Source organism: Podarcis cretensis (genome assembly GCF_951804945.1).
Source record: "Podarcis cretensis genome assembly, chromosome: 13".
Classification (NCBI taxonomy): Eukaryota; Metazoa; Chordata; class Lepidosauria; order Squamata; family Lacertidae; genus Podarcis; species Podarcis cretensis.
In genome coordinates this window covers 55,092,697-55,118,428 of record NC_137182.1, presented here as the reverse complement: position 1 = coordinate 55,118,428, position 25,732 = coordinate 55,092,697, and the positions used below count along the sequence as shown (strand labels likewise).

At 45.8% G+C, this 25,732-nt stretch overlaps 2 protein-coding genes across 3 annotated transcripts in view; one reads left to right on the top strand and one right to left on the bottom strand.

Moving 5' to 3' along the window:
• The window catches only part of LOC307202127 (chloride channel protein ClC-Kb-like), a 44,801-nt gene extending 28,164 nt beyond the window's left edge, over positions 1-16,637 (bottom strand). The window contains exons 1-7 of one of the 2 annotated variants that reach the window (XM_079951821.1): positions 16,290-16,637; positions 14,488-14,616; positions 12,664-12,792; positions 8,865-9,004; positions 6,948-7,025; positions 5,507-5,585; positions 3,761-3,886 (exon numbers count right to left, since the gene is read on the bottom strand). In XM_079951821.1, coding sequence (XP_079807947.1) covers positions 3,761-3,886; positions 5,507-5,585; positions 6,948-7,025; positions 8,865-9,004; positions 12,664-12,792; positions 14,488-14,616; positions 16,290-16,470 — 862 coding nt within the window. In that variant the 5' untranslated portion in view covers positions 16,471-16,637. The remainder of the gene's footprint in view (positions 1-3,760; positions 3,887-5,506; positions 5,586-6,947; positions 7,026-8,864; positions 9,005-12,663; positions 12,793-14,487; positions 14,617-16,289) is intronic. The other variant, XM_079951822.1, reaches the window with a different exon arrangement.
• Positions 16,638-20,431: 3,794 nt separating this feature from the next.
• Positions 20,432-25,444, top strand: POP7 (POP7 homolog, ribonuclease P/MRP subunit). The gene is made up of 2 exons (XM_079952233.1): positions 20,432-20,518; positions 24,450-25,444. The coding sequence occupies exon 2, from the start codon at positions 24,456-24,458 to the stop codon at positions 24,840-24,842; it is 387 nt and encodes a 128-aa protein (XP_079808359.1). The 5' UTR covers positions 20,432-20,518; positions 24,450-24,455; the 3' UTR covers positions 24,843-25,444.
• Positions 25,445-25,732: the final 288 nt, after the last annotated feature.

Below are 25,732 nucleotides of genomic sequence, written 5' to 3'. Positions count from 1 at the left end.
ATGCCGTGAGGAGAACCTCAAAAGACTCTAAAGTAAACGAGGCGGGAGTACTTCTTTACCAAATGGCTATTCGCTTAAACCTAGTACCCCTGAATGGTTGCTGCCCTCCCGATATACCGGGGGAGTATACCCACCTAGGCATAAAATCAAACAGTGTACTAGATTACCTTTTAGCCTCGAGTGATCTGATGCCGAAAGCTCTCTCTTTTAAGATTGACAATATTCAGTTCAGTGACCACCTTCCACTTGCTGCTATGTTTGACCTAGACTGGCACGGGGACGAGTACAGTCATCCAACTCAATTAGACACTAACACAGAAAACCTGGTAGAGGGCATTAATACGGCATTACGAGTGAAGGGTATAAAGTGGTCTGTAACGCAGGCTCAAAAATATTCTCAATTTTTTCAGCAGGAGATCATACAAACCTATTCAGCCCTTGACATAACCTTATATGAACTCGATCAAACTATTAATCTATTTGCCAATCTGTTGAATGACCTCACGTCATTCTTTACTGTCCCAACCCACCAGGTAAATCGGGCCCACTCCAAGACAGGTGCACTGTGGTTTAACCATAATTGCAAACAAGCCAAACAACATCTTTGTGCTATTTATAATGATTACAAATCCTCAGGGGCGACTATGCTTCCCAAGGAGTACTATCAGGCAAAATCAGCTTACAAATATGTGCAAAAAAAGGCCAAACAGGAATGGCAACTGAACCGCTGGCATGCACTTATAGCTGCCTCAAATACCCGTAACTCCCGAAAATTCTGGCTGTTGGTTAACAGAAAATCTAAAAGTTACCCACTAACCGTTATTCCTGCCCCAGTTTGGGAATCATTTCTAAGGAACTATTTTGCCTTACCAGACCTTAATATTAATACAATCGATGGATTCTATGAGCAGCTCCCTCTTTGGCCACCCACTGACCCGGAAGAAATCCACGGACTCATTTCCAATCTCAAAGTTGGTAAAGCCCCCGGTCCCGACCTAGTCCCGGCGGAAGCGATAAAGCTTCATGCACACTGGTGGGCGAAAATCTTGGCCGTTACTTTTGATGCCGTAAACAACAGTGGGAAGGTTCCAAGAATTTGGAAGGATGCGATTATTATTCCAATTCATAAAAAGGGCTCGACAGATGACCCGGGAAACTACAGGAATATCAGTTTATTGTCAATAACTGGGAAAATATATGCACGGTTCTTGTTAACTAAGCTTACTAAGTGGGCCGAAGAGAACAACCTGATTGGGCCTGAACAGGCTGGTTTTAGACCGAATCAGTCAGCGGTTGATCATGTCTTAGTTTTATACCACCTTGCCCGGAAATATTCCGCCCCAAATAGAGGCCAACTTTGTGCAGCCTTTATTGATTTAAAGGCCGCTTTTGACAGCATCCCCAGGGGATTACTTTGGGGAAAACTAGCACGATGGGGAATAGACAAAAGACTTTTGTGGCTAATAACTAAATTGCATGACGGATCAGCCGTAAGGGTGAGAATCACTCCGGCTGGCGACCTCTCAAATTCAGTAACCATCAATAGAGGTGTCCGTCAAGGATGTATCCTTGCTCCGACCCTTTTTAATCTATTTATAAGTGATATGAGGGCGCCTCTGATAGATTCTCAAGAAACGATCCATGCCCCCCGCCTTGCCCAATATCGTTGCCCCCTTCTACTCTACGCAGACGACGCAGTGATCCTATCTTTCTCAAGAGTAGGCCTTAGGAGGGCACTGAAAATTTTTGATGCTTACTGCAAATCAAATTTTCTTACAATTAATCATGCCAAGTCCAAAGTTCTAATTTTCACCAAGAGTCGAAAAACCTATAATTGGAGAATAGACGGAAAAGCCATTGACCAAGTCTTTAAATTTCAATACTTGGGAGTCCTTCTCCAACACAACATGGGCTGGAAGGTCCATCTGGCATATGTATTAAATAGAGCTAAAGCCCTTTCCTTTGCGCTACTGCGTTTTTTCTTTTCAGATGGGGCTTTCCATATTCCATCAGTGTTAAAAGTTTTCAAGGCAAAGGTGATTGCAACAATAGCATATGCAATCCCAATATGGGGGTCCTTTGTTAATCTAACCCAATTGGAGGTAATCCAAAACCAGCTGCTAAGAAGGTTGCTAAAATTACCCAGGTGTGTAAGCAATACTGCTATACGTCTCGAACTAAATGTTACAGCTCTAGAAACCACATTATGGAAATGCATCCTCTGTTACTGGTTGGCATTATGGCATAAACTTCCAAATCTACACTTGATACAGTGTCTCTGGAGAGACGACTTCCCTAGCCCTTGGGCAAAAATAATACATGGGAAACTTGTGTCCTTAGGACTATCTCCATCTGAACTACTAAAATTGGATTTAATTTCTGCCAAGAGAATTATAACTCACAAATTAGAGCAGATGGATTTACAATTTAATATTGCGACAGGTGGTGGCACCTGTTCGCCAATAAACCTTGGCTTAACACCACCAACGAAGCTTCCATCTTATTTAACTACCTTATCTGTGGTGATGCACAGGTATGCCTTTATAAAGGCTAGATTCAATGTTTTCCCATCAAATGTGTTGGGTAACAGACTCTCCAACGGACAGATCTCACTCCTCTGTGACTGTAAAAGTGGATCTATAGAATCGTTATATCATATAATCTTCTGTTGTCCTATACATTCGGCTTCACGGTCCAAGTTTCTGGCCCCATATTTATCGAGAATAGCTGACAGACCTCAGGAAGCCCAAATAATATACTTATTAAACGACGAAGACTCAAGTAGATCCCTTGCAGTCGCTAGATACCTGATTAATGTCTTATTTCATAAGAGGAGAAATGGATCACTGTATGACTCTGACAGCTTAGCCAAACTTAAGAACCATCAATAAGTGCCAGAACTAAGACGCATATCCCCCAAAATCTGAGGGATTTGAATTGCGGTTGACATAGAGGGAGCTTATTGTGTATAGTTTACTTAATTGAAGTAAAATTGGTTTTATAGGGGTGTTTTTAACTTGGAACTGTTTAAATTGTATTGTTTATGGATAAATTTTGATGTATTGTTTTTAGATATGGGCCAATGGCCGTAATAAACCAATCAATCAATCAATCAATCATGCGCTCTATGTGGGGCTACCTTTGAAGGTGACCCGGAAACTACAATTAATCCAGAATGCAGCAGCTAGACTGGTGACTGGGAGACCACATAACACCAGTCCAGAAAGACCTCCATTGGCTCCCAGGTCGTTTCTGAGCACAATTCAAAGTGTTGGTGCTGACCTTGAAAGCCCTAAACGGCCTCAAAGGCCCAGTAGACCTGAAGGAGCGTCTCCTCCCCCATCGTCCAGTCCGAACACTGAGATCCAGCACCGAGGGCCTTCTGGCGGTTCCCTCCCTGCGAGAAGCGAGGTTACAGGGAACCAGGCAGAGGGCCTTCTCGGTGGTGGCACCCGCCCTGTGGTTCACCCTCCCATCAGATGTCAAGGAAATAAGCAGCTATCTTCTTTTTAAAAGGCAGCCCTGTTTAGGGAAGTTTTTAATATTTAACGCTGTATTGTTTTTAACACTTGATTGGGTGCCGCCCAGAGTGGCTGGGGAAACTCAGCCAGATGGGCGGGGTATAAATAATAAATGATGATGATGATGATGATGATGATGATGATGATGATGCAGCTGTTAAAGACACATTATCCCATCAGGGAAACTGTCCCCCCCCATTGACTCTCCCTCCTTTTCCTGCCATGTCTTCCGCATTTACCTCTTGTGTTGTTGAGCACAGCTAGCAAGCGGAAAGTGAGGGCCGCGCAGGTCGCAGCGAAGAATCCCCGCCAGTAATCGCGGACGGCAAAGTGGGTGCCCGTGGCCTCCACCCCAAACAGCACTCCTGCGGGGAGAGAGAACTATTGTGAAAAGGGGGGTGGGTGGGACGCGGGGCTGGATTTAGGTTTGATGAGGCCCTGAGCTACTGAAGATAATGGGGCCCTTTCTATGTCCAGCTGTCCTTTGTCGACAACAAATTGTCCCTGTCTTTTTTTGTGTTGATATATGGTCATTTATGGACCTCATAGGTATCTCAAGCCATTTGCCCATGTTGCCGTGCAACCAGTCCATGCAGAATGTAGGCACCCTATATATAGAGCGGAGCAAACTAGTGATATTTTAGGGAGCAGGCTAGCAGGCGAAGAGTCGGACATGACTAAACAACAACAACAAGAAGAAGAACATATGCTATATGGTAATTTATGGACCGAATAGGTATCTCAAGCCATTTGCCCATGTTGCCACACAACCAGTCCATGCAGAATGTCGGCACCCTATACAGTGGTACCTCGTGTTACATACACTTCAGGTTACAGACTCCGCTAACCCAGAAATAGTGCTTCAGGTTAAGAACTTTGCTTCAGGATGAGAACAGAAATCGGGCTCCGGCGGCACGGCAGCAGCGGGAAGCCCCATTAACTAAAGTGGTGCTTCAGGTTAAGAACAGTTTCAGGTTAAGTACGGACCTCCGGAACGAATTAAGTACTTAACCTGAGGTACCACTGTATATAGAAAGGAGCAAACTAGGGATATTTTAGGGAGCAGGCGAGCAGGCAAAGAGCCGGACATGACTAAACAACAACAACAACATATGCTATATGGTAATTTATGGACCTCATAGGTTTCTCAAGCCATTTGCCCATGTTGCCCTGCAACCAGTCCATTAATATACAAGACGTAACTGGCTGTACTTTTGAATAAATAAGGTATACTATTCATTGCATCAAACTGTAGATTTCAGCGGAAGTCTATTTACAGTGGTGCCCCGCAAGACGAATGCCTCGCAAGACGAAAAACTTGCTAGACGAAAGGGTTTTCCGTCTTTTGAGGTGCTTCGCAAGACGAATTTCCCTATGAGCTTGCTTCTCAAGACGAAAACGTCTTGCGATTTTTTCCCTCCCCCCCCCCTTTTCTAAGCCGCTTAGCCGCTAATAGCCGCTAATTCGCTAAGCTGCTAATAGGGGTGCTTCGCAAGAAGAAAAAAACGCAAGACGAAGCGACTCGCGGAACGAATTAATTTCGTCTTGCGAGGAACCACTTTATTGTGCTCGTCCATATAAACTTGCATTGTAACAGTCGCTTCTTAGTGTAACCGCTACTATGCCATAAGATCCACTATCCTGTAATATTACATATGGTATGTACAGTTGTTTATATTATATTTTGCTGTATTTATATTAATTTTGCTGTAAAAATGTGTGAGATTACGATATTGTATTTATTTGCATTACCTAGAGCCTATTCTACTGATGGAGTCTAGGAATAGACACTTATACAGGTATGGACCTTATGCATGAACTGATTAGAGAACGAACGGATCCGCTGGGGTCTTCTGCTTTTTTCGTTGAACTTTATGAGACTTCCATTGAAATCTACAATTTGATACAGTGAATAGTATACCTTATTTATTCAAAAGTACAGCCGGTTACGTCTTGGGTGTTTATTGAGTAATGCCCTTAGTTACCTCCCACGGGAGCCACGAAACAGCAAGCCACTCCTGCAGCCGTCCCAGCCACCAGCAGCTCATATTTGCGCCCCGGGTTCTGCAGAGAAGCAACGGAGGATGTGAGGTGCCTTGCAAACCACAATTTAGATCACGATTTAAATCACTAGTTAGTAAGACCTGATTTAAATCTCTCTTTTTTCCTACAGAAAGACTCGTTATAATAATAATAATAATAATAATAATAATAATAATAATAATAGATTTTTATTTATACCCCGCCCTTCCCAGTTCAAAAACTGGGCTCAGGGCAGCTAACAACAAATTTAAATCACTTTAAAGCACTTAATTATAAAATTATTGCTGGTATAATCTTAATATTTACAACCAGATGAAGGTTTCATTTTAGGAATAGTAAATTTTCAGAGTAGTTTTTACAGTTATATACAAAAATTTACTTAGTATTTGGTTATACTATTTGGAAATGCATAGACAGATAATGGTGAAATTATTGTGAAGTTAACTGCTTCTATTTGGACAACGTTTATGCTGTACAGTACTTTATGGGAAGGAGAAAAATAATCATTTTCTTTATAACAGTTTAAGCAACTTATTTAACTAAAGCAAGGAGGAAAAATGGGGGGGAATTAAGGGTGATATGTTTCTGGATCAGTCACGAAATTAAAAGACGCCTGCTTCTTGGGAGAAAAGCAATGACAAACCTAGACAGCATCTTAAAAAGCAGAGACACCACCTTGCCAACAAAGGTCCGTCTAGTTCAAGCTCTGGTTTTCCCAGTAGTGATGTATGGAAGTGAGAGCTGGACCATCAAGAAGGCCGATCGCTGAAGAATGGAAGCTTTTGAATTCTGGTGCTGGAGGAGACTCTTGAGAGTCCCATGGACTGCAAGAAGATCAAACCTCTCCATTCGGAAGGAAATCAGCCCTGAGTGCTCACTGGAAGGACAGATCCTGAAGCTGAGGCTCCAAGACTTTGGCCACCTCATGAGAAGAGAAAACTCCCTGGAAAAGACCCTGATGCTGGGAAAGATGGAGGGCCCAAGGAGAAGGGGACGACAGAGGACGAGATGGTGGGACAGTGTTCTTGAAGCTCCCAGCATGAGTTTGACCAAACTGTGGGAGGCAGTGGAAGACAGGAGGGCCTGGCGTGCTCTGGTCCAGGGGGGCACGAAGAGGCAGACACGACTCAACAACTAAACAACATGTTTCTGGATAATATGTTTTGTTTTAATTTTGAATAAAAATAAAGCAGAGACTTGGTGGCCATCTTTCTCAGAGGCTTTAGCTGAGATTCCTGGATTTTCGGGGGTTGGACTAGATGACCCACAGGGTCCCTTCCAACCGTACAATGCTATGATTGTGTGGTTCCATGTGTGCATTATCAGCGCAGGAAGACCTTCCCCTTTTGTCGGTTTGGGATGGGGTGGCTCAGCGGCACTTACCTCAGCAGAACCTGCAAATCTGACCATGACTTTGCCCAGCATTGAAGCCAGAATGGAGGCCATGTGGACAAATGGGCCCTGTGAGAAGAGGAAGGTCAAGGTTATGGGTGCAATCGGGGGCAGAAAGACTCATGGCACCAGCGTAGCAGCAACTTCATCATGTTTTAATGCTCAAATTATTTCTCTCGTGACCCCAGGCCCCAGGAAAGCAAGACGCAACACCGATGTACAGTGATACCTCGGGTTAAGTACTTAATTCGTTCCGGAGGTCCATTCTTAACCTGAAGCACCACTTTAGCTAATGGGGTCTCCCGCTGCCGCCGCACGATTTCTGTTCTCATCCTGAAGCAAAGTTCTTAACCTGAAGCACTATTTCTGGGTTAGCGGAGTTTGTAACCTGAAGCATCTGTAACCTGAAGCGTCTGTAACCTGAGGTACCGCTGTATCTTAAAATTGATGAAATAATTCTTGGGTGCGTACAGGCGGTGGAATCGGCAGCAATGGCCCGCTCTCTCCCTTCTGGGGTTTTCAATTCTTGTCTTATAGATGAGAGTGCAATTCTGTTCAGGGAAGTTTTTAATATGTGACATTTTAGTGTATTTTTCATCTTTGTTGGAAGCCACCCAGAGTGGCTGGGGAAACCCAGCCAGATGGGCGGGGTACAAATAAATTATTATTATTATTATTATTATTATTATTATTATTATTATTATTGAAAAGTAAATTGGGAACACAATTCTCTGGATTGTAATCACTCCCCAAGTACAATGGTCCCTTGGTTCTCAAGACGCCTTGGTACTCAAACAACTTGGAACCCAAACACTGCAAACCCGGAAGTAAGTGTCCCGGTTTGCTAACCTTTTTCAGAAGCCGAACGTGCTCCGTTTTGAGTGCCACACATCCGTTTTGAGTCTTACGCTGAGGTCTGCCTGTTTTTGCTATTTATTTTGCATTTTTTGTTTTTCTGGCTCTTTTTTGTTTTGTTTTTGTGCCTGTGTAGAACCCAGTTCAGCTACCGAGTGATTGATTGTGTGACTGCAGTACATTGTTTATTGCTTTCATTTTATGGATCCATGGTCTCCTTAGATAGTAAAATTCTTGTTAAATGGGTGTTTTCGGGATTGTTTTTAAAAGTCTGGAACGGATTAATCCGTTTTGCATTACTTTCTATGGGAAAGTGCGCCTTGGTTTTGGAACGGACTTCCGGAACGGATTAAGTTTGAGAACCAAGGTGCCACTGTATACAGCTGTCAATCCATATGTGTCATTAAAAAATTATACCTAATTGCTAAAAAACTGGAAAAAAGAAATTGTGCCAACAAAAAAGGAACGGCAAGACAAACTGTTAGAGTATATTGAACTGGCTAGATTAAAAAAGACAATTAGAGATCACACTCTAAAATGCCCTAAAATGCATACCTGGACTTGTTTTGATTAATGTCTGCAGGAGACTTTGTGGATATTTAAGTTATAATTAGAAAAATCTTAATAATTATCCATAAAGGAAACAGTTTATAAGAAGTAGATAAGGAGGCCAGATACAGGATAAAGGAAGTATTTTATTTGCTTGTTTGTATTGTTGTGTGTTATGCTCACTGTATGTTATGTTCACGCTTAATGAGGGTGGATTTGTGTACTAGGGGTGGGGGTTGTGTTATGTTGTAAATAAAATCCCAATAAAATAAAAAAATAAAAATTATCCCAAATGTTGGGTTTTTCCCGTTTCTTTTAAGAAAAAGGGTTAGGCTCTAGTCCTCATGAGACCTGATTTTTAAAGGCTCTTGTATATGTGCAGCACTGGGTGGAAAACAGCACACAGCACCTGACATATCCAGCACCTGCCCCAAGACTTCCTCCTCCGTCATGCACACAATTCCCTCCTCTTGAACCGGAGGCACCCACGTCATTCGAACTCACCACTTTCCCAAGGAAGATGGTGCTCCCAGCCGCTAAGGTGCAAAGCACCCCCACCAGCTTGGCCACCAGCGTCCGAAAGGTGAAGAATTCACGCAGCACGACACCACGGAGAGCCACCTTCAGCTCGGGAATCCCAGAGCCTGTGGGGAAAGAGTCCAGAAAACGCCAATCAGAACCACAAAATCATAGAACTGGAAGGGACCCGAGGGTCATCTAGTCCAACCCCCTGCAATCCAAGAATATGATCAATAATAATATGATGATAATAATTTATTATTTATACCCTGCCCATCTGGCTGGGTTTCCACTCTGGGCGGCTTCCGACAAAACATTAAAATACAATAATTCATTAGATAGTAAAAGCTTCCCTAAATAGAGCTGCCTTCAGGTGTCTTCTAAAAGTTAGATAGTTGTTTATTGACATCTTGTGGGAGGGCATTCCACAGGGCTGGCGCCACCACTGAGAAGGCCCTGTGCCTGGTTCCCTGCAACCTCACTTCTCGCAGGGAGGGAACCGCCGGAAGGCCTTTGGAGCTGGATCTCAGTGTCCGGGCTGGACGATGGGGGTGGAGACGCTCCTTCAGGTTGTTGCAGGAATTTATGTATAGGTTGGGGGGGGGAGGTGTAACATGGGGATTAGGTAAAGGTAAAGGGACCCCTGACCGTTAGGTCCAGTCATGGCCGACTCTGGGGTTGCGGCGCTCATCTCGCTTTCCTGGCCGAGGGAGCCGACGTACAGCTTCCGGGTCCTGTGGCCAGCAGGACTAAGCCGCTTCTGGCGAACCAGAGCAGCGCACGGAAACGCCGTTTACCTTCCCGCCAGAGCGGTACCTATTTATCTACTTGCACTTTGACATGCTTTCGAACTGCTAGGTTGGCAGGAGCAGGGACCGAGCAACGGGAGCTCACCCCGTCATTGCGGGGATTCGAACCGCCAACTTCTGATCGGCAAGTCCTAGGCTCTGTGGTTTAACCCACAGCGCCACCCGCGTCCCTTAACATGGGGATTATGTAGGAGTGCAAATATCCAGAGATGTAGTGATCAGGTGGGATTGCTATGAGGAATTATAACAAATATAGAGTAAGCCATCTGTGTCAGCAATGAAAGTATTGCATTGGCTGGGTTTAAACTATTTTGATATGATTCTTGATCAATCTACACCTCTGCATCTCTGGCCATTTCCTCTACTGTCCATTTCTCTTGTCACGTATACAGCAGTTGTGGTTCGAGGACCCGACCCCGCGAAGTGAAATGAAGACACAAGGACACGTGATATAAGGTTAATGGGCTAGAAAAGGCCACAACTTTATTGATTACAGCAATGAAAAGGTATTGGCTTAGGCATTGGATCGAAACAAGTGGGTTTATTCACCAGTAGGTGGAGCCTGTTGATGCTGATCCAACTATAGGCTCACCTCCTGCTGTCACCGAGGGTCGTGCCATCCCGCCAAGCAGGCATCGGACAGAATACACGACCGCCAATAAGCTCAGCAGACGGAAACAATGAGAAAAGGCTTTAGAAATCTAAATGAGAAAATAAGGTAGAATGCTGGGAAATCAGTAGGGAAAAACAAGGTACAGGCAAGGGGTTAGCTTGGACAACAGCAACAACACGGCAAAACCTCCCTTTTAAAAGTCCTCTTCAAAGTACAGGCTCCACGTGGTCGCTCAGCTGGGCACGCGGAAGAGGAGATCCTGATGAGTTGACTCGCAACGAGGAATGAGGCCAGGGAAAGGCTGGCGATGCAGCAAAAGGCTGCTGAACACGCCCCCTCCGTGGCACCTGGTTGGATGGCCACAGGGGGAGGCGTGAGCGCCAGCCAGGTGAGCTGGAGGCAGGGGGCAAATGCCCCCTGCTGGGCGGTGCTCGGGCTCCCGCCCACAACCACTCCCCTCTCTTTCAGGGAGGAGACTCTTCGCTTCGCCAGGCAGGGATCCTGGGCCATAAAGATAGTGGGCAAGTTTCTTTGATGTAGATTAATTTTAGGACGCAGGTGGCCCGGGGACGCAGGTGGCGCTGTGGGTTAAAGCCTCAGCGCCTAGGGCTTGCCGATCGAAAGGTCGGCGGCTCGAATCCCTGCGGCGGGGTGCGCTCCCGCTGCTCGGTCCCAGCGCCTGCCAACCTAGCAGTTCGAAAGCACCTCCGGGTGCAAGTAGATAAATAGGGACCGCTTACCAGCGGGAAGGTAAACGGCGTTTCCGTGTGCGGCTCTGGCTCGCCAGAGCAGCGATGTCACGCTGGCCACGTGACACGGAAGTGTCTCCGGACAGCGCTGGCCCCTGGCCTCTTAAGTGAGATGGGCGCACAACCCCAGAGTCTGTCAAGACTGGCCCGTACGGGCAGGGGTACCTTTACCTTTACCTTTACCTTATTTTAGGATGTTCATCTCAGGGCCTGGAAATAGTTTCACAGGAAGGTGATAAAGATGCCTATTTCCTTGCCATCATTCCATCTTCTCTTGTTTACTCCTGTTTGTGATCTCTGGAGTTTCTCTAGTCCTCTTTTATTTACTCTCAGATTATGTATGCATGCTCAGAGTAGTAGTCTTTGCAGTTAAAAGAATTTCTTTTGATCTAACTTTGTCCCCATGTGGGTTTGTGGAAATGCTCAGAGGAAATCTGATTGGTTCTTTTGAACACTCTGCAAAAAGCTCTTTTGTGAATAAAACTACCTGGGCCAGGGGCTGCACACGGACAGGCACAGAGACACGATTATACGCACCCTTCCCAGATTCTTGCTGGTTGAAGCCTCTGTGTGTATTCTTATTAATCAGAGTTCAATCCTTCCTTTACTTTGCGAACGCAACAGATTAGCAGCTAATAAAAGTTTGGGTTCTCTTTTGTTCGGAGCTTCCATCTTGTTCCACCTGGTGGCAGGTGGGAGTCCTGTCGCAACAGTCTTCAATCAAGACCAAGCCTACTGGCTGCTGTTTTGCTCTGGTATTCCTGGCTGGGGTCCTTGTTTTTTGCCCAAGGGAGCCCTCAGATTTCTCCGTTAACTAGGTATACTGGGCCAAGGCTGTTTAAGGCTTTATAGGTCAACACCAACACTACAATTCCATGATAAGTAACTGTGCCACAAATCTGTCTCTTTAGCTCCCTCTGTTGTAAACAAAAATTGCCCTTTTCCCTAATCCCTTATCCAAGAGCCCATATAGAGTCCTTACGTAGGTTCCCTATTGGTAGGAGAAAAGAACAGAGGCCAAGCAGAGAATATTGAGAAGCAAAGCAGCTAGTAAGCCTGATCTTTATTGATCTGTTGCAACAGGGTGCTCCCTTCACATGCAAGAGACAGGAAGGACCCAGAACAATGGCGTGCAAGGCCTTATAAAGACTTTTGAAATTGCCACCCTGTAGATCAAGACCACCCCCAGAAACATCATACCTACATCACAGAAAAGGCGGTCTAAAACAGAAATTTGAATATTGTTTTTCTTCTGTCCTTGTTTATCACTGGTCTGGCAGGTAACCTGTTAATGCTCACTTGATTGGATTCCCTGGGGAGCCTGGCCAGTCTTTTGTAATGATAAATACTTAGTTCCTGGGCCAGGTCACAGCCTCACACCCTATTCAAACACAGACATTCAAACACAGACAGGATTTGTGAAGGAAAAGACAATGGGGAGGCTTTTCCACTTTCACCTTGCAGAGAAAACATTTGCTCAGTTTTGGAATCAAAATGGCTTCAGGTCGGTCTTCCTGTGCTGATCTATGTACGTGCGGTTATGAGCATTACTATATATCTAAGACCATAAAATTCCTATCACACCTTCACCAACCAAGGCAAGCCCTACTTACCGGCTGCTTGGGGAGAGATGTACTTTGCGGCAGCAGCAGAGACCATCATCAGAACCACGTGGTAGGAAGTCCAGGAGAAGAATTGCAGGTAACCAGAATCCGCCAGCCCGTCGTAAACCCACAGGTGAGCTGCGTGGAGGCAGGAGCCAAACGTCAGTGGTTCAACATCTCATTTAGGCGCCCAGCAGCTGCTTTGAACTACAATTCCCAGCAGCCCTACTTAGGAACACAGGAATCTGCCTTATACCAAATCAGAACCCTTGGGTCTGGCCCCCTATTGTCTTTTTATTTACTTAAAAGTTTTTATTTATACATTTCATTAGTTTCACAGTCAATTTAACATTTCAAAGTTTGACTTCCTTCTCCCTCCTTCCGTGCTTCCTTAAATTTGTTTTTTGATATTTTGTGCATATACAAATTTATTTAATTTTGCTCATTTATTCATCTGCTTTAAATCTATACTCTTATGAAACTGCAGGTTGTTACAATAATCCCGCCAATGTTTTTATCTCTTTGCAATTTATCTGTAAATATTCTATAAACCATTTCCACTCTTTTATAAAAAGTCTGTTGTCTTGATTTCTTACTCTTCCAGTAAGTTTCGCCATTTCTGCATATTCCATAAATTTTTGTGTCCATTCTTCCTTTGCTGGGACTTCTGCTTCTTTCCATTTTGGGGCAAGTAACATTCTTGCCGCTGTAGTCACAGATATGAATAGATTTCTGTACTGTTTAGGCAGTTTTACCCTTATAATTCCCAGAAGTAAACCGTTCTGGTACTTCTGGGTTTCGGCAGGTCCGTAACCCAAAAAAAACACAAACTGAAGTGTCTGTAACCCGAGGTATGACTGTATTTATATGCACTACAACAGCGGCTATGATATTAAAGGTAAAGGTAAAGGGACCCCTGACCATTAGGTCCAGTCACGGACGACTCTGGGGTTGCGGCGCTCATCTCGCTTTCCTGGCCGAGGGAGCCGACATACAGCTTCCGGGTCATGTTGCCAGCATGACTAAGCCGCTTCTGGCGAACCAGAGCAGCGCACGGAAATGCTGTTTACCTTCCCGCCGGAGTGGTACCTATTTATCTACTTGCACTCTGACATGCTTTCGAACTGCTAGGTTGGCAGGAGCAGGGACCGAGCAACAGGAGCTCACCCCGTTGCGGGGATTTGAACCGCCGACCTTCTGATCGGCAAGTCCTAGGCTCTGTGGTTTAACCCACAGCACCACCTGTGTCCCTTGCAAATGGCTTTAGATACCTCTTAAAAAGGTAAAGGGACCCCTGACTGTTAAGTCCAGTCGCGGACGACTCTGGGGTTGCGGCGCTCATCTCGCTTTACTGGCCGAGGGAGCCGGCGTACAGCTTCCAGGTCATGTGGCCAGCACAGCCGCTTCTGGCGAACCAGAACAGCACACGGAAACGCCGTTTACCTTCCCGCCGGAGCGGTACCTATTTATCTACTTGCACTTTGAGGTGCTTTCAAACTGCTAGGTTGGCAGGAGCAGGGACCGAGCAACGGGAGCTCACCCCGTCGCAGGGATTCGAACCGCCGACCTTCTGATGGGCAAACCCAAGAGGCTCTGTGGTTTAACCCACAGTGCCACCCACGTCCCGGATAGGATATTACCAGCCCAAAATGGAAAGACAAGAAGATACCAATGAAAGAAGAATGGCAAGAAAAATTGACAGAATACACTGAGAGGGCGAAATTAACTGGAAAACGTAAGAGACAAGGACCTAGCAGGGTTTTTCAATCCAGCGGAGGATCGGACGGCAGGAGGGATGCAGCAGCGGGGAGGGCAGAAGGCGGAGAAGCTCACCTTGCTGGAATTTCGAGACGGTGACGTCCAGGCCAAAGCTGACCATCGCCATGCAGATACCGAGGAGGAAGAGGAAGAGCCAGTCTTCGCCGAACTTGAGGATCTGAGAGCGGATGCAGAGCCCGAGAGCTGGAAGGAGACAACAACAACAACAATTTATTATTTATACCCCGTCCATCCGGCTGAGTTTCCCCAGCCACTCTGGGCGGCTCCCAATCAAGTGTCAGAAACAACACAGCGTTAAATATTAAAAACTTCCCTGAACAGGGCTGCCTTCAGATGTATTTTAAAGATAGGATAGCTGCTTATTTCCTTGACATCTGCTGTGAAGGCGTTCCACAGGGCGGGCGCCACCACCGAGAAGGCCCTCTGTCTGGTTCCCTGTAACCTCACTTCTCACAATGAGGGAACCGCCAGAAGGCCCTCGGCGCTGGATCTGTGTCCAGGCTGGACGATGGGGGAGGAGACGCTCCTTCAGATATACTGGACCGAGGCCGTTTAGGGCTTTAAAGGTCAGCACCAACACTTTGAATTGTGCTCGGAAATGTACTGGGAGCCAATGCAGATCTCTCAGGACCGGTGTTATGTGGTCCCAGTCCCCAGTCTAGCTGCCGCATTCTGGATTAATTGCAGTTTCTGGGTCACCTTCAAAGGTAGCCCCACGTAGAGCGCATTGCAGTAGTCCGAGCGGGAGATAACTAGAGCATGCACCACTCTGGCGAGACAGTCTTCGGGCAGGAAGGGTCTCATCCTACGCACCAGATGGAGCTGGTAAACAGCTGCCCTGGACACAGAACTGACCTGTGCCTCCATGGACAGCTGTGAGTCCACAATGACTCCCAGGCTGCGCACCTGGTCCTTCAGGGGCACAGTTGCCCCATTCAGGACCAGGGAGTCCCCCACACCCATCCACCGCCTGTCCCCCCCAAAACAGTACTTCTGTCTTGTCAACCTCAATCTGTTACCCACCATGCATCCTCCAACCAACAAGAGTTCCTGGGGTTCCTCCTCAAGCCCAACACCCCCAATGTGGACCCCCCCTTTCCCTTCCACGTTGGACAAAGCCTTGCCGAGGATTTAACTCACCGCACCAACCTTCCCCCCCCCCCCACCTGGCACTCCCCAGATGCTTTTGCACAACCTCAGCTGGCAAAGCTGGGAGTTGCAGATGGGAATTGTAGAATTGCAGAGGTGGAAGGCACCCCAAAAGACCATTTATTCTGACCCCCTGTGATGCAGGAATCACAGGTGAAGAATCCCTGGCAGGTAGCCATCATTTGTTGTTGTTTAGTCGTTTAGTCGTGTCCGACTCTTCGTGACCCCCTGGACCAGAGCACGCCCGGCCCTCCTGTCTTCCACTGCCTCCCGCAGTTTGGTCAGACTCATGCTGGTAGCTTCGAGAACACTGTCCCACCATCTCGTCCTCCGTCGTCCCCTTCTCCTTATGCCCTCCATCTTTCCCAACATCAGGGTCTTTTCCAGGGAGTCTTCTCTTCTCATGAGAAGGCCAAAGTCTTGGAGCCTCAGCTTCAGGATCCGTCCTTCCAGTGAGCACTCAGGGCTGATTTCCTTCAGAATGGAGAGGTTGGATCTTCTTGCAGTCCATGGGACTCTCAAGAGTCTCCTCCAGCACCAGAATTCAAAAGCATCCATTCTTCGGCCATCAGCCAAAACCCAAGTCTGGAGAGGTTGAAACTCCCAAGGCATGGCTCAGCTTCCCTTCCACCCCCAAAGTCCCCCCCCCCGGCTGGTCATTTCTGCGCCCCCCCAACCCCACAAGCCTTGCCCATGGCTCCTCTTACGTTTCAAAGCCCCCCGAATCCTCTGGGAACATCGCTTTGCAGGCTCCCGTTCTTTCCAGACCTTCTCCAACGACTCCTCCAAGGGCTCCTTCTCAGCTTCCCCTGTGGGGTTCTGCCCCTGGGGTCCAAATTCGGGGTCCTTGTCCTTAGGGCCCCTCTTCCTGCAGTTCCAGAGCCCCATGGTGCAAGCGGGGCTCTCTCCCTGCCCCCCTGGTTATAAAGCACCAGCCAGGGGGAAGAGGAGCTGGGTCAGCAGTGCGTGGGGCGGGTCGGACAATGACCCACCTGTACGGCTGGTCGGATCTGCTCCTGGGCGGGGAGGACAGGTGACCAGAGACGGACAGGTGGAAACGGGGGGGGGGGGGGCAGCCACCATGGATCAAAGGGATGGAGCGACGAAGGAAAGCAGCAAGGTTTGGGACTGTTTTTTAGCTTAGAGAAATGGTAAGACGTTTATAAAAAAATATTTCTGGAGTGGACAGACAAAATCGAGAGGCTCCCCCCGTAATTTGCGGAAATCCCGCAAACTCAGGACAGATAAAACGGCAGTCCTTTTTTTAAAAATTATTGGCTATTTTCACATAACAAATTATTCCAACAATTGTATTTTCCCCCTCCCACCCCCACATACCCCCCCACGACTTCCCTCAGTTCCTCTTTCGGATTTATTAACACATATTGTTCTCTGCCTGTTATAAAAATGTAAAAGTCTCTAAGTTATCCATCTGTTATATTAACAAATAAATTTGTGTGTGTTTATTCAAAACCTGCCAAGGAGTCCCAATTCTTTTTGTTGTTTCTTTACGTACTTTGTAAAAGGTTCCCGTTCTTCTTTGAAGTCACAGTTGTCCTTTATCGCGTAGTTTGTGCGTCAATTTTGTCGGTTCCACGTAGTCCATCAATTTCTCTTGCCGTTGTTCTTTAGTTGGGGTTTCTTTATTCTTCCATCCTTGTGCTATTAAGACTGTTGTCGCATATATAAATAGGTTCTTCGTTTTCCTTGGCAGCTCTTTCCCTACAATCCCTAACGAAGATGCTTCAGGCTTTTTTTACAAATGTTAACTTGAACATTTTCTTCAACTCATTATATATCATTTCCCAATTTTTTAAAATTTATCTGCAATCCCACCACATCCTTCTTCATGCAGCACATAAACTGCGGAACTCCCTGCCACAGGAACTGACAGCCACCAACTCAGATGGCTTTAAAAGAGGACTGGGCAAATCCATGGTGGAGAAGAGGGCTATCGATGGTTGCCGGAGGGTCCGGATCCTACACACCCTTCTTGCGCCAGGGAGGAGAAGGCAATTTATGGAGGATTAAGGCATGGCGGCTGTGCTCTGCCCTCCACAGTTGGGAGGCTGCAATGCTTCTGAATCTCAGTTGTGGGGAACCACAGGAAGGGAACGGGCTCGGGTTCGAATTCCGCTTGCTGGTTTCCCATTGGGGCATATGGCTGGCACCTGTAAGGACAGGATGCTGAGGTGGGTGGGCCCTTGGTCCCTGATCCAGCTATAAGGCTCTCCTTCTGTGAAAGAGAGAGAAAAAGCCGCGGGACAGTGCGGTGTAGTGGTTAGAGCAGTGGTTCCCAACCAGACTCGTGAGTTGCTTGTTGTCTCCTGGTGGAAAGTCCCCAAAACTGGGGCGTGAACAGACTGAAGATAGGGCATTCCTTCCACTGTGAGTTGAGGAACAGAGTGTATTGAGCTGGGTGGGGGAGACACCCGAATTTTCCATGGAAAAATCTCACAGCACACACCCGCCTGGCCCTGTATATGGAGAGATGACTTTTCCACCCAGCGTCGATAATCCCTTTGGGCACCTGTAATAAACAAAAGTCTGCCCTTCTTCCCTTATGGGGGACGCAAGAGCCCTTATAGAGTCCTTTGCAGGTTCTCCATCGGTCGGAGAAAAGAACAGAGGCCAAGCAGAGAAGATTGAGAAGCAAAGCAGCTAGTAAGTCTAACTTTATTGAACTGTTGCAGCAGGCTGCTCTCCTTACACACAGGAAAGGAGGAGGACCCCGAACCAAGGTGTGCCCACCCTAATATAGACATTTAAAATTGCCTGCCCTGGAGTCCAAGACCACGCCCCAGATACATCATACCTACATCACAGAAAGGGGTGGTCTACAGCAGAAATCTGAGTGCGTTGTTTATCTCCTGTTGTTATCTCCTGTCTGGCGGGTTACCTGTTAATGCTCACTTGACTGGATACCCTGGGGAGCCTGGCCAGTCTTTTGCAATGATAAATACTTAGTTCCTGAGCCAGGTCACCCTATTCATACACAAACATACCCTTCAGACAGGATTTGTGAACGAAAAGACAATGGGGAGTATTTTCCATTTTTCTTTGACCTTGCAGAGAAATATTTGAGGTCAACTTGGGAGGGACAAAATGGTTTCAGGACTTTTTCTGTGGGGTTTCAGACATGTGGTTTATATATGCAGTTATGAACTTTTATATATATATATGTATGTGTGTATATATATATATATATATATATATATATATATATATGGATATGGTAACGGAAAAGATCCTGAAGCCGAGGCTCCAATACTTTGGCCACCGCATGAGAAGACTCCCTGGAAAAGACCCTGATGTTGCGAAAGATGGAGGGCACAAGGAGAAGGGGACAATGGAGGACGAGATGGTGGGATAGTGTTCTCGAAGCGACCAGCATGAGTTTGACCAAACTGCGGGAGGCAGTGGAAGAGAGGAGGGCCTGACGTGCTCTGGTCCAGGGGGTCACGAGGAGTCGGACACGACTAAATGACTCAACAACATATTTATATATTTATATATAAAATTTATATATATTTATCATTTATATATATTTATATATAAATATTTATATATAAATATATTTGTTGTTGTTTAGTCGTTTATATATATATTTATAATTTATAAATATTTATATATATATTTTTGTTGTTTAGTCGTTTAGTCGTGTCTGACTCTTCGTGACCCCATGGACCAGAGCATGCCAGGCACTCCTGATATATATGTTGTTGTTGTTTATAGTCGTTTAGTCATGTCCGCCTCTTTGTGACCCCCTGGACCAGAGCACGCCAGGCCCTCCTGTCTTCCACTGCATCCCGCAGTTTGGTCAAACTCATGCTGGTCCCTTCGAGAACACTGTCCCACCATCTCGTCCTCCGTCGTCCCCTTCTCCTTGTGCCCTCCATCTTTCCCAACATCAGGATCTTTTCCAGGGAGTCTTCTCTTCTCATGAGGTGGCCAAAGTCTTGGAGCCTCAGCTTCAGGATCTGTCCTTCCAGTGAGCACTCAGGGCTGATTTCCTTCAGAATGGAGAGGTCTGATCTTCTTGCAGTCCATGGGACTCTCAAGAGTCTCCTCCAGCACCAGAATTCAAAAGCATCCATTCTTGGGCGATCAGCCTTCTTGATGGTCCAGCTCTCACTTCCAGACATCACTACTGGGAAAACCGTAGCTTTAACTATACGGACCTTTGTTGGCAAGGTGATATCTCTGATTTTTAAGATGCCGTCTAGGTATATATATATATATATATATACCTAGGCGGCATATATATATATATATATATATATGTGTGTGTGTGTGTGTGTGTACACACACACACACATATGTATATATATATATTTAATATAAATATATTAAATATATATATTTAAGATACCTAGGCGGCATATATATATATATATATATATGTGTGTGTGTGTGTGTGTGTGTGTGTGTGTGTACACACACACACACACACATATGTATATATATATATATTTAATATAAATATATTAAATACATATATTTAAGATACCTATGCGGCATATATATATATACATACATATATATTTAAGGGGGAAAATGCGCCATAAAATAAGCAAAGCCTCTTTTCTTTTTGCATGAACTCCTTTTGTTCCCCGCCCGCAGCGACGGATCTTTCCAAAACGGCAAAAAAAAAAATTTCTTAGTTTGGGGTTGGATCTCACCCTCCGCTAGTCGCGCGCCCCGCGTCTCTATCTACGCGAAAGTCTAAGCGCGAATGCTTTCCCCGCGCGCCGCCTCCCCGGGACGTTCCATTGCTGTATGAACGTTCCATTGCTGTATGAACGTTCCACGCGAGCGTTCCAAGCGGAAACCGGAAGCGTGCGGAGAAAGCGAGAGCGTGCGCGTGCTCGTGCTCGTGCGCGTGCCTGCTCTATTCCCGCATGCAGCTGCCTGCTGGGGAGACCTGCTTGGAAAGGTGGGGAAGGGGTGCAAAGGGGGAGGGAGGGGAGGAAGGAATGAAGGGGGCGCAGGGTGGGGTGCAAAAAGAGGGGTGCGCGCAGAGATGTGGGGCGCGGGAGGTTTCTGGGTGCAGAAGGAATAATTGTGGGTGCAGCAAGGGGGGAGGGATTGAGGACCTCATCATATTTGCAACATGCATTGCTCATTAACGCGCTTGCAAGGAACCGATGTCCTTTGGAACTCCCTGCCACTGATATTTTTTTTTAGGCAGGCGCCTTCACCCTGCTGCTGACTAAGGTCAAACCTTTTATATCTTATTATTTTTATTTATTATTAGGTTTATAACCCAGCTTTTCCCTCCAAAGAACTCAAGACGGCATGCCTGGTTCTCCTGCCCCCCCCAGTTTTATCCCCATTTAACAACCTTATGCTGAAAGTTCCCATAGACACAAAGAGGCTTACTTCTGAGTAAATGGTTGCCATTAATTTGATTTTGAATTGATTTTAGAATGTATTTCAATTAATTGATTGTGATTTTATGTAAACTGTGTTATTTTTACTGTTGTTAGCCACTCTGAGCCCGGCTTCGGCTGGGGAGGGCGGGATATAAATACAATTTTTATTACTGTTATTATTATTAATTGTGCTAATAAATAATGTCAGGGGAAAATAATAAGAAAGTTCAGTCTTGTAAGGTAAAGGGACCCCTGACCATTAGGTCCAGTCGTGACCGACTCTGGGGTTGTGGCACTCATCTCGCTTTCAGGCCAAGGGAGCCGGCGTTTGTCTGCAGTTTTTCTGGGTCATGTGGCCAGCATGACTAAACCGCTTCTGGCAAAACCAGAGCAGCGCATGGAAACGCCGTTTACCTTCCCGCCAGAGTGGTACCTATTTATCTACTTGCACTTTGACGTGCTTTCGAACTGCTAGGTTGGCAGGAGCAGGGACCGAGCAACGGGAGCTCACCCCGTCATTGCGGGGATTCGAACCGCCGACCTTCTGATCTTTATTGTGCGTATATTCTCCCCCCTTTTTTTTCTCCAGGGAGTTTGGGGTGGTGTGTATGCGGGTCTCCCCCTCCTCCATTAATCTATGCAACATCCCTGTGAGGCAGGGTAGGCAGAGAGGAAGCAGTGACTGACCGCAAAGGTCACACCCAGTGATCTTTCGAATGCTGGATTCGAACCCTGGTCCCTCCCAGGTCCAGTGGTTCTCAAAAGGTTTGGCGTGCGGCTTTTTATAAGTGCTGTGAGCCTCCCAGAGCGGCTGGGGAAACCCAGCCAGATGGACAGGGTATAAATAAATAATAAAATTATTATTATTATTATTTGCATAATAGGTAGATAACTTTTCAAAATGAGACAAAGAGCAAGGCTTCTTAGTGTTGATGAGGAGAAGAGAATTTGCTGGTCTCAAATTAGACCTAATATAAATGAGAATACCTGGCAAACTCATCGGGTTTGCATGCATACATACGTAAGAAGCGAGTGTATAATTATATTTTGTTCTTTTTTTAAAAAAATACTTTATTAGTTGAATATAAGAACAACATATAATCAAACACAAGCAATCAAATACAGGTTTCTCCTAGGTAAAGGTAAAGGGACCCCTGACCATTAGGTCCAGTCGTGACCGACTCTGGGGTTGCGGCGCTCATCTCACTTTCTTGGCCAAGGGAGCCGGCGTACAGCTTCCGGGTCATGTGGCCAGCATGACTAAGCCGCTTCTGGCGAACAAGAGCAGCGCACGGAAACGCCGTTTACCTTCCTGCCAGAGCGGTACCTATTGATCTACTTGCACTTTGACGTGCTTTCGAACTGCTAGGTTGGCAGGAGCAGGGACCAAGGAATGGGAGCTCACCCCGTCACGGGGATTCGAACCGCCGACCTTCTGAACGGCAAGTCCCAGGCTCTGTGGTTTAACTCACAGCACCACCCGCGTCCTAGTTTTCCCCTACCCCCCCCCCCAAAAAAAACCAGCCCCAACTACGTCCAGGTAATTACATTAGTAATATAATCAAATAAAAAAATATTTCTACAGTTGCTGGTTTAAAAGATTATCATTCCACATGTATTTTGTTCTTATATAGCTGCATTATATTATACTTTCCGGATGTTCCACAATAATATTATAACGCAGTTGTGTTCTGTGTGATAAATCAAGCACTGCAGGGACTTGTTTATTTCCCCATGTGTTCCTTGTCCGTTGAAAAAAAACCTCTGTGATTTTTATTCTGAAAGTGGCCTGGAGAAAAAAGTTTGAGACCACCGTCCTAGTCCAACGCTAACCACTATACCTCCTTTTTAAAAAAAATTAATACATTTTTATTAATTTTAACATACAAATTATAAAACGTACCACACAAATTATTACAAATGCACTTTTTTTGGACTTCCATCAGCACCTCCGATGATCTTCCGTCTTAACCTCTTTTTCTGCATTACTTAATTTTATATTGTCTTTACCTCTCTTAACTTAGCATCTCCCCTTTTCCATTTTTACAATATTTCTAACAATACTCCTCACAGAACTTCTTGCAAACCTGCAAACGTCGTCTGATCATCACAAATACTTTTCATATAGTTCGTAAATTTACTCCAGTCTTCGGTAAATTTCTGGTCCCGACGGTTTCGGATCCTTCCTGTTACTTTGTCTAATTCTGCATAGTCCATCAACTTCATCCTCCATTCTTCAATCGTTGGCATTTCTTCTTGCTTCCATTTCTGGGCTAATAGTATTCTGGCTGCTGTTACTGCGAATAAAAAAAGCTTACATTCTTTTCTATTTATATCACTTCCCACCATTCCCAATAGAAATGCTTCTGGTTTCTTTGTAAATGTATATTTCAACACTTTTTTCATCTCATTATATATTATCTCCCAAAAACATTTCACCTTTTTACATTCCCACCACATGTGATAGAATGTTCCCTCTTTTTCTTTACATTTCCAACATTGATTGCTAGTTTTATACATTTTCGCTAACTTAACAGGAGTGATATACCATCTATACATCATTTTCATCACATTTTCTTTTAATGCATTACATGCAGTAAACTTTAAACCTTCTTTCCATAATTTCACCCAGTCACTCAGTTGTATATTATATCCTTTTTTAAAAAAAAAAAAAAGATTTTTATTAAGTTTTTCAAAAGTTATATACAAACAAAACATAAGAATAATAAAAAACAGAAAAAAATAAAAAAACAAGTATAGTTTCAATCCCTTTTTTTCTTATAACTTACTTTCCCGACTTCCTCGTACCTCCCCTCTCTGAATTCCCATTTCTATTTTATTATTTCAGCAAATCCTTTCCCTTAATTTTCATTTAATTTTTGGCCTTTCTTTTCTTTTTACTTATCCATTACGGCTGGAAACCACATAATTTCTAAACCAACGTCATTCTAACATTCATAAATTTTGCAATATTTCTTGAGATAGTCCTTAAATTTCTTCCAATCTTCTTCCGCTGTCTCTCTCCCCTGGTCTCGGATTCTGCTAGTCATTTCTGCCGGTCCCATGTAGTCTTATCACCTTCATCTGCCATTCTTCCAAGGTGGGTAGATCTTGTGTCTTCCAATACTTTGCGATACGTATTCTTGCTGCTGTTGTGGCATACATAAAAAATGTTCTATCCTTCTTTGGCACCAATTGGCCGACAATACCCAAGAGAAAGGCCTCTGGTTTCTTCAGAAAGGTATATTTAAATACCTTTTTCAGTTCATTATATATCATTTCCCAGAACGCCTTAATCTTTGGGCATGTCCACCAAAGGTGAAAGAAAGTACCTTCATTTTCTTTACATTTCCAACATTTATTATCAGGCAAGTGGTAAATTTTTGCAAGCTTGACTGGGGTCATGTACCACCTGTAAATCATTTTCATAATATTTTCAGTTGTATATTATATTCTAACCACTATACCTCCGACCCATTGCCTCTTCCCCAGGACCGCATGTCTGAGCCGGGGCCCCCCACGCAGACGGAGTACGCCCTGCGCCGGCGCTTGCCGCGCCGCCTCCCTCGCCGGCGCAGCGACATCTACATCAACATGAAGACGGATTTCAAAGCGCAGCTGAGCCGCTGCCAGAAGCTGCTGGCACCTGGCAGCGGCTGTCCTGAAATCTGCATCCACGGATTGGGACTGGCCATCAACCGCGCCATCAACATCGCCCTGCAACTAGAGGCAACTGGCAGCGGGTCCCTGTGCTTGGCTGCCAACACGTCCACCGTGGAGCTGGCCGACGTGGCCGAGCCGGAAGGAGACAGCGACGAGCCGCTGGCCAGGACCCGGAACAACTCCGCCATCCACATCCGGGTCTGTCGCGTCGCCCCGGAGTAGCCGCTGGTGGAAACCTCGGTGTCCCTGGGTGAGGAGGAGCGTTCCACGAAACGACTCGCTCGAATCCCGGGGTCCTGTGTTGTGTAGGAGTGACTGGGCGAGTGGGCGATCCCCGCCTTTCCAAACTGGTTTAGTCTTTGCTGGCTGGACTGGGCACGAGGTTTGCAGTTTCTCTGTGCACTGAACGCACAATTCTCCATTTCGTGTGACAAAACGCCAGCGCTGAATTAGAGGCTCGTTTCTCCCCCTTTTCTGGCTAAATTGGAACACTATTCTCCAGGACTAATGTTGCTGGTCTTGGCCAAGTGTGGACTTCTCTCTGTGGGAATCGGAACCACCCTACAGCAGAAGTGGGACCTGCAGTGGACACAGCTGGTTTCCCCCCAGGCCTGAAAACCAAATTGTTACCTAAGTGGGGCTTGCATTTTCACTTGTTCGCAAGAAGGATCCTGGTGTTGCAGGTTGACTTCCTTAATGCTGTGACAACTGCAGGGTGTTGCTTCTGAACGCTTCATTGTGTATGTGTGTCTTGTTGCATTTTGGAGTGTATTTTTTTGCTTGGATCTGGGGAATAAATCCTTGTTTTACCAGGAGGGAGAGAAGAGAGCCTTTTCTCAGTTTTTCAAGGGGCACTGGGCAAGGTAAGATTGCATTATTTAACAAAACGTAGAGGCCTCAATCGAAGCAGAAAGATCTCTTGAGTGTTTTGCGTAAAATGCTTATAAGAACAGACGAACCCCAAAAAATCAGCAAGATTCAAAAACGGCACCATGGTGTCCAGCACCATGTTCTCACAGTGGCCAACCTGTGCGGAACCAGCCAGCAGGATTCGAACACAGGAGCAACATTCTCCCCTCCTGTGATTCCCAGCCCAGCAACCAGCATTCAGA